Consider the following 9,600-nt stretch of genomic DNA (forward strand, 5'->3'; position numbering starts at 1 on the left):
AGTTTCGCCAATGAAAGATGAAAATTGTCAAGTCATTGTATCAACTGATCCACTTGACTTAGATGATTACACTGATGAACAAGCTGTTATTTTAACTGTGAATGCCAAAACAAAAAAATCTACTATATAATGCTATCAGTGGAGAAGAGTATGAAAAGATTTCAAGTTGTGAAACTGCCAAGGAAATGTGGGATAATTAGAGATCACATATGAATGAACCAACAAGGTGAAAGAAACAAGGATTAATCTTCTAGTTTGTGACTATGAGCTATTTCAAATGAAGGATGGAGAATCAGTGGAAGAAATGTTCTCCGGTTTCAGAAAAATCCTTGGAGATCTAAAATCCTTTGGTAGACCAATAAAGAGCGGAGAACCGGTTAGAAAAATCCTTCGAAGTCTGCCCACACTTTGGCAGCCCAAGGTTATTGCTCTGGAATATCAGGACCTTGACAAAGTATCTTATGATGAACTTAGAGGTGATCTAATTGTCTTTGAGAGAACTCACTTGGATAGGCAAATTTAAAAAGAAAATATTAAAACAGTAGCCTTTAAAACAACTGTGGCTGAACCAGAAAATGAAGAGGAAGAGGAAGGAGGAGAACATGATGAAAACATAACCATGCTTTCCCAAGTTATAACAAGCATGATGAGGAAGAACAGATATAGCAGAAGAGGAAAATCAAACTTCAGAAAAGGAAGGACAAATAATGAAAATGATAAAAATGATGGAAGATGCTATGAATGTGGAAAACACGGACACATTCAAGCTGATTATCATGTACTGAAAAAGAAACTCAGCAAGAACCTTCAAAAGAAGAAGTCTTTTGGATCCTGGTGTGATGAAGAAAAATCTGACCATGAAGAAATTGCAAACATATGTTTCATGGCCATAAAAAAAGATAACAATGAGGACTCAGGAGAGCTCGGGCTCATGACGGACGGAGCAGATAAGGAAGAAAACTCATGTGAACTTGGTCTTATAGTAGACGAGGTAACTAGTGAGGTACGTTTCCCTACATGTCCCAATTGTTATGAACTTCAAGATTTTGTTAATAGTCCTCTTACGGATATTGAAAGAGTTTTAAATGAACTCAGAAAAATCCAAAGAGAAAAAAAAGACTGGGCTTTGAAGCTGGAAGTTTGTGAAATTGAGCGTGACATGCTTCAAGATGAAGTAAATGAACTTTAACTTCAACTAAATAGATTACAAAAATCTATTAGTCATAGTTCCGTCAAATAAAATCAGACTACTCCTCATAACTCATTGATTAGAACTAGAAACTCTCATGCATGCTCTTACTGTGGTAAAAATGGTCACAACACTAACAAATGCAGGAACAAAATCAGAGCAGAAAAAGGCTCTGAAAATCCCAATAATCCGTCGTGTTTTTATTGTGGAAAATGTGGTAACACCTCTAACCATTGCAGGTTCAAGGACAACAGGAGATGGGTCTAGCGACCTAAATCTTTTAGTCAAGCTAACACTCAGAAATCTAACCATTCAGGACCCAAGCAGGCTTGGGTACCTAAAAACAAGTAATCTTGTTTTGTAGGAACACCGCAAGAAGAATCGAAAAGGAAAATGGTATCTTGACAGCACGTGTTCCAGACATATGACTGGTAACAAACAATTATTCAAAATAGTCACCAAACTAGATGGAGGAATAGTTACCTTTGGAGATAAATCAAAAGGAAACGTAATTAGAGTTGGAAACGATCCTCTAAGCTCAACATGTGATGTGGACGAAGTATACCTGGTTAATGAACTCGGTTACAATCTTCCCAATATTAGTCAACTATGTGACAATGACTATGGGGTTTATTTTAAGAAACATGGTTGGTTTATAGTACACAAATCAGGTAAAGTTATTCTTTCAGGTAATAGAGACAGGAATGTCTATACTATCAGTCATGTAGATAGTCTTTGTGATCAAATTTGTCTTGCTTCTGTGATTTATGACCCTTGGGTTTGGCATAGAAAGCTTGGACATGCTAGCATGCATGCTATTCAAAAACTTTCTAAACATGATCTTGTCATTGGTCTTCAAAAGCTAGATTTTTCAAAATATCATATTTATGATGCATGTCAACTAGGACAACAAACTCGCTCATCCTTCAAAATCAAAAACATTATTTCTACTACTAAACCACTTCAACTTTTGCATATGGATTTGTTTGGTCCAACTAGAACTGCTAGTATAGGTGGTAGAAAATATGCTTTTGTCATTGTGGATTATTTTTCTTGATTTACGTGGATTATTATTCTAACTCATAAAGATGAAGCTCTAAGGAATTTTGAAGTTTTCAATAAGAAGGTCCAACGTGGAAAATGATACTACATTTCCACTATCAAAAGTGATCACAGAGGAGAATTTGAAAGCAGAGCTTTTGAAAACTTTTGCAATGACCAAGGAATCTCTCATAACTTCTCTTCACCAAGATCGCCTCAATAGAATGGAGTGGTAAAACGTAAAAATAGAACCTTACAGGACATGGCAAGACCCATGATTGTGGAAAACTCTCTACCTCACCACTTCTGGGCAGAAGCTGTGAACACAACATGTCATATCATCAACAGGTGTTTGATTTGACCCATTCTTAAAAGGACTTCATATGAGCTATGGAATGGTAAGAAATCCAACATCAGTTACTTTCATCCTTTTGGATGCAAATGCTTCATTCACAATAATGGAAAGGACAATCTGGGTAAGTTTGATCCAAAAAGAGACGAAGGAATATTCCTTGGATATTCTCCTTCAAGTAGAGCATATAGAGTTTACAATAAAAGAACCTTATGCATTGAAGAATCAATTCATGGTTTTTTATTGATACTAACCCTCACTCAAGGAATGAAAAACTTTCTGAAGATGAGGAAATTTCTATTATTCCAAAGTCTGTTGTTGTAGGAAAAGACTGTCAAGAGGAGTCAACTGGTCAGCAAAATCAGTCAGCTGAGGAACATAATGAAATCCAAGAATCTTCTTCAATAAAATAGTCGACTACTGAGGATAGGGAACTAACCACAAACATCTCAAATGAATGGAAAAGTGAACCTGGATATCCTCAAAAATTCATTATTGGAAATCCACAGGAAGGAATCACTACCAGAAGATCTCAAAAGCTAAACTCTCACATGGCTCTAATTTCTCAACTTGAGCCAAAGAAAGTGGATGAAGCACTGAAAGACGTTTACTGGATCAAATCAATGAAAGATGAACTTGATCTATTTGAAAGAAATAAAGTATGAAAACTGGTTCCAAAACCTTCAAGTGCTTCTATTGTAGGAACCAAATGTGTTTACAAAAATAAATTAAATCAATTCGGACTAGTGGTACGAAATAAATCAGGGCTTGTTGCGTAAGGTTATTCCCAGCAAGAAGGAATCGACTACGATGAAACATTCGCATCTGTAGCAAGATTGGAATCTATTCGAATAATACTTGCCTTTGCTTCTCATAAAGGATTCAAACTATTCCAAATGGATGTAAAAAGTGCTTTTCTAAATGGATACATCTCTAAAGAAGTTTACATAAAGCAACCTCCTGGATTTGTAAATAACACTCTCCCAGATCATGTAAATATGTTGACTAAAGCTCTATACAGACTCAAGCAAGCTCCCCGAGCCTGGTATGAAAGATTAAGTTCCTTCCTTCTAAATTAAGGTTTCAAACGAGGTAATATCGATACAACTCTGTTTATTAAGCACTCAAATTCAGGTAATCTTATTACTCAAATTTATGTTGATGATATTATTTTTGGAAGCCCTAACTCTATTCTATGTGAAGAATTTGCTCATTCTATGAGAGGAGAATTCGAAATAAGTATGATGGGAGAGATAACTTACTTTCTTGGACTACAAATCAAATAGTCTCTCAAAGGGATATTTATCAGTCAAACCAAGTACAACAAGGAGCTTATAAAGAAGTTTGGCATGGAGAATGATAAGCCCATTGGGACTCCAATGAGTCCAACAACTACGCTTGATGAAGATAACAATGGAAAAAGTGTTGATGAATCTATGTATAGAGGAATGATTGGATTCTTACTATATCTCACTGCTAGTCGATCAGATATAATGTTCAGTATGTATAAATGTGCAAGATTTCAATCAGCTCCAAAGGAATGCCATTTTACTATTGTTAAGCGCATTATAAGATATCTTATTGGGACCTTTAAATTAGGATTATGGTATGCTCACTCTAATAATTTTGTCTTAAAAGGTTTTTCAGATGCAGATTTTACAGGTGATAAGATCGACAGAAAAAGTACCAGTGGCACATGCCAACTGCTGGGAAATGCACTAGTTTCCTAGCATAGCAAGAAAAAAATTGTGTTGCCTTGTCAACAACTGAAGCAGGATATTTAGCTGTTGGAAGTTGCTGTACACAAGTTCGTTGGATCATGCATCAACTTCTCGACTATGATTTATCTCTTACCTCTACTCCTATATTTTGTTATAATACGAGTGCTATATGTTTGGCAAAATATTCCGTGCATCAATCCAGAGCAAAGCATATAGAAATCAAGCATCATTTTATCTGTGATCATGTTATTAAAGGTGATATTGTATTAGAGTTCATTGGTATTGGATCTCAACTTGTTGATATTTTTACAAAATCATTTTTAGAAGAAAGATTTTGTCTACTACAGAAAAATATTGGCATTATGTTTGTTTTATAAAACAAATATTTTGTATAGGTTTGAAATATTTTATTCTTATGTGTGTTTAATTTTACATTGATATAAGTATAATTATTACACCTCCATCAGTACCGCCAAAACATCTCCTCAGAAAAGTCACTTCCTTCTGAATCCGTCCTTTTCTTTAACCAATGCAACTCTTAAACCTTCCCAACGCCTAGACAAGAACCCTCTTCTCTTCCTCTCACTCTTCATCCTTTCCAAAAAGAAACCATCACCATGGAAAAAATAAACCTCTCATCTACTACTGCCACCAGACAAAGTAGAAGGTTTCGAAAAACCCTCAACCCAGAAGATACTATAAACTTGGAATCATCCATCGACTCAGATTTTCTCAAAACCGACAATGAAAGCAGTAAATCATCTAAGGACCTTCCCATTATCCAGAAAAAGGCAGGAAAGAGGCCTATGGAGCAGACCCCCAAAACATCTGCATGCAAGAAAGGGAAAGTGGAGAGTACATAATTTGGTCCATAGGACAAATTAATCTTCTATGGACCAAGTGAAAAATCAAGGTTTTAGTGCTATAAGTCAAAATCTATGGCTTATGGATGCACTGTAAGTCTCTCTCTTATGAAAAATCTGCATTGTGATTGCTATTTTTGATTTTCAACGTCTTTCCTCTCTGTTCGATACTATTGGGAGCTCCGTGTATGAAGAGCATGTGAGAATGTTCTATGCAAATTTGTTTGTGAATGATAAAGATGTCACGACCCAATTTTCCCTCTGTTTGGGTATCGTGATGGCACCTAGTCTTAGGGACTAGGTAAGCCTAACATTAATTGAAACAACAACATTATTTAAATAGCATCTAACAATTTGAAATAGAAATCTCTTAAAATTTATAATTCCTAAAATCGGTAGTACAAGTCATAATCTCTACAAAGTGTTTGCTAGAAAACTTCTAAATACAACTGTCCAGAAATAAGAATAAACAGTGCAAAACAAAAACTTGAAGGTGACTCTGAAGCCTACGAACGCAACAGTAGGTTTACCTTAAGTTTCCACAGCAACGACCAGCACATCCACTAACGAACAAAAACCTGGATCTGCACAAACATATGCAGAATAGTAGTATGAGCACACCACAACGGTGCCCAGTAAGTATCAACAGTAAACTCGGTGGAGCAGTGACGAGGGACAGTCAAGACACCCACTGGTCTAATAAAATGAACAAGTATAAGTATAGGAATAATGGAAATATGATATTTTCATAAAGACTATGCAGTATGGTTAACAATACAGTAATTTTAATAAGAAAAGAGACAACAAGTATCAGCGGGATACCATAAAAATGACACAAAAAAGTGAATGGAACACAACCTAAATTCGGAATCACATATACAACAAGGACAAGTAATAACTCAACAACTACTATGGCTTTTACATAAGATTTTAGTCAACCAACTCCACGAGGTACCGAACCTCGGACAAATCACATTTCACGGGTCTCAATACCTGAACCCTAACACTTGGCATCTTGTGCCCTCATAACTCCTCATCACCACACTGACAACTTATGTGCCAATAGAGCCATTCTCACATAGAAGGCAAGTAACAAAGGTGTGATTTTATACTCAACAATATCAAGAAGAACCTCTTATCCGATAAGAATGCTTAACTACGTGTATGCTTGTGCAAGTGTCCTAACATAGTCCATACCAGCAAATAAGCATAAGGAGAAAGAACGGACAACAAGTAGAATATTTTCTCACAACTTTCACAAGATAAAGCTCACACAGGTAAGTATACCACTACACAAATATCAACAACAAGAATGCCCCCAGTCCATCACAAATCAATCTCTAACATAGCCCACCTTGTCTCGCCACATGTGCAATAGTAAAATAAATGTCATCCTTGTCTCGCCACATGTGCAATAGTAAAATAAATGACATCCTTGTCTCGCCACACGTGCATAATAATGTTCCCGCCTTGTCTCGCCACATGCACAACCCACATATATATATCCTACCTTGTCACGCCGCACGTGCAAATATCAATAGTTACAATAGCATGGCAGAAACCTCGTACAACCCCATAACAACAACCACATAACAAAAACCTCGTGTATCACAATGTCAATAACCGCACGGCAGGAACCTCGTGCATCACCACAATAAGCACAATAGCAACAATGACAATAATACAAGGTATGACAAGTAAATCAACTCAAGAACTTTAAATCACCAAGAAATGGTAGAACCGGTTTACAAGGAATAACCATTGTAAAGAATACTAGGCGTAATAAGAACAACTCGATGGGGTAGTAAATAATATGTAACAATTGTCCCACAATGTACGGTTCAACAATAAGAAACTAACACGAGCCAAATAAATTCCAAATAAAACAAGTCGACTAAGATATAGGACATCTAAACTTCTTTTAAAGTTGGACAATTACGAAAGAGACACAACAACTTCAATTAAAGAATAGCAGCGGAAAGATAATCACAGTCTCAATTAAGGATGAACAATTACGGAAGAGATAATTATAACTTCAAATAAAGATAAGCAGTTAGGGAAAATATAACATGGCTATAAAAGAGATAACAGTTTCATTTGAGGCACATATGAATCAAGTAATAATAATAGTGAATCATGAAGTAATTGATTCTAATTAAGAAGGTAGATGCGAATCTAGTAATTAAGGAATGAAATCATAACAAGAACAACTGCATATTCAATGAATACGAGGACTTAAGAACCCTAAAAGGCCAACTTTCCACAAATAAGTATGTGCATGCACTCGTCACCTCGTGTACACGGACTACAATCAACATAGAAGACTCCAATCCTAAGGTGGAAATCCCCCACACAAGGTTAGACAAGATACTTATCTCGAATCAAGCTCAATAAGTCCGTAAGAATGCCCTTTCCTCGATTATCAGACTCTGAATGGCCCAAATCTAGCCAAACGCAATTGCATATCATGAATACAACCATAGTAGATTCATCTAACTAATGAAAATGATATTTTAATAAAATTTTTGAAATCCGCCCTAAAAGGTCGACCCGGGCCCACATCTCGAAATCGGGTAAAAGTCAAAAAATACGAACACTCATTCACTCACGAGTCTAACCTTAGTAAAATCATCAAATTCTGATACCATTTGGTCTCTCAAATCGTGGTTTTTCATTTTGGATATTTTCTTCAAAAACCAACATTTTCCTCAACTCAAAACACAAATTAAATGATAAAAACAAAGAAAAAATTATGAAATATATTAAATTCTAGGTGAAGAAAACTTACCTAGTTGATTTGCTTGAAAAACCCACAAAGAATCACTCAAAACCGAGCTATACAACTCAAAATATGATGAAAATGGTCTAACCCTTGATTTGAGAATATATTCTGCCTGCCCAGGTATTTGTACATCGTGATCGCAGAATAAATGATGTGATCGCGTAGAAGGAAAATGGCTACTGTCTGAAATGTGCTACGCGATCGCGGAAGGGCTTATGCAATCGCATAGTGAAGGAATTATCTGCTGCCCAAAGCCACACTTCGCGATCGCGAAGCAGAAGATGCGATCGTGTAGAAGGAGTAGACAGACTTCGGCGATTGCGAACAAGGTCATGCGAACGCGAAGAGTAACGAGTACCAGTGCTCAAGGCCAGGTTTCTACTATGTGAACACGATGGAGGGGATGTGAACGCGAAGAAGGGGAAAGTAGACCTTCGCGATCGCGAATGGAATCACGCGAACGCGAAGAACAATAATTCATTCTCCCCAAATTGCACTACGCGAACGCGGAAGAAGTGACGCGAAAGTGATTAAGGAAACCAGATGGCAGAAACTAGCAGTCAAAAAACAGAAGAAATTGGCCCGTAGCCCATCCGAAACACACCCGAGGCTCCCGAGACCCCGTCTAAACACACAAATAAGTTTCATAACCTAACACGGACTCGCTCGAGGTCACAAATCACATCAAATAAAGTCGAAACTACGAATCGCACCATGAATCGGACTTATGAACTTTCAAATCTTCCAACTCCTAAAACTCACGCCAAAACCTATCAAATCAACCCAGAATGATGTCAAATTTTGCAGGAACTTCCCAAATAACATAAAGGAGCTTTTCCAACTCTTGGAATCGCATTCCGACCCCGATATCAAAAAGTCCACTTCCGGTCCAAAACTCCAAAAATTTGACTTTTGATATTTCAAGCCTAAATGAGCTACAAATCCCAAATTCACAGTTCAGACACGTTCCTAAGTCCAAAATCACCCAACGGAGCTAACAAAACCGACGGAACTCCATTCTGGAGTCGTCTTCATACAGTTCCGACTACGATCGAAATCTTAAGACTTAAGCTTCTATTTTAGGGACTAAATATCCCAAATCACTCTGGATCATCCGGTAACTGAATTCAACCACGCACGCAATTCAATACACATAATACGAAGTTGTTCAAGACCTTATGCCGCCGAACGAAGCTTATATTCTCAAAATAATTGGTCGGGTCATTACAAAGGATGATTTAGAGTCCATGGTTTTAGGCACTCGAATTATTCTTGACTCTTATCAATTTGAGAAGATTTTGTCTGCTAAGTTTAATGAGTATGAGATTTTTGTGCAAAATTCCTAGCCAAAAGGCTTTGAAGTTTTCTTAGAAGAAGCAAAAGCCTTCTTGTCTGATAATCCTCCGGACATTGGTCCCAAAAATCTTAAGTTTGAACATCGGGTTTTGGCCCACATGATAGCCACCACTTTACTTCCTAGAACTGGGTCCTTCAGCACTTTGTCTACTAGAGATATCTTTGTTCTTTACTGTCTTGTGAACGATCAAAGACTCAACTGGTTTGTATGGATTCGTCAATATATGCTTGAGAGTATCAGGGATATATCCTCTTCTACTGCTTGTCTACCCTATGGCCTACTTATCTCACATATT

At 36.9% G+C, this 9,600-nt stretch overlaps 1 protein-coding gene across 1 annotated transcript; it reads left to right on the forward strand.

Moving 5' to 3' along the window:
* The first annotated feature begins 2,625 nt into the window (after window positions 1–2,625).
* LOC138898659 (uncharacterized mitochondrial protein AtMg00810-like) lies at window positions 2,626–4,312 on the forward strand. Its single transcript, XM_070184740.1, has 3 exons — window positions 2,626–2,706; window positions 3,092–3,241; window positions 3,869–4,312. Exons 1-3 carry the CDS (start codon window positions 2,626–2,628, stop codon window positions 4,310–4,312), a joined length of 675 nt encoding a protein of 224 aa, XP_070040841.1.
* Window positions 4,313–9,600: the final 5,288 nt, after the last annotated feature.

This window comes from Nicotiana tomentosiformis, chromosome 9, assembly GCF_000390325.3.
Source record: "Nicotiana tomentosiformis chromosome 9, ASM39032v3, whole genome shotgun sequence".
In the NCBI taxonomy this organism is placed as follows: Eukaryota; Viridiplantae; Streptophyta; class Magnoliopsida; order Solanales; family Solanaceae; genus Nicotiana; species Nicotiana tomentosiformis.

What these genes read in the sequence shown, in the direction of transcription:
- LOC138898659 (XM_070184740.1), top strand. Translation starts at nt 2,626, where the DNA reads ATGGTAAGAAATCCAACATCAGTTACTTTCATCCTTTTGGATGCAAAT. An exon ending in TAATGGAAAGGACAATCTGG is followed by an intron (nt 2,707 to 3,091) that starts GTAAGTTTGATC and finishes GGAAATCCACAG; the next exon opens with GAAGGAATCACTACCAGAAG. An exon ending in ATCTATTTGAAAGAAATAAA is followed by an intron (nt 3,242 to 3,868) that starts GTATGAAAACTG and finishes CAAATCAAATAG; the next exon opens with TCTCTCAAAGGGATATTTAT.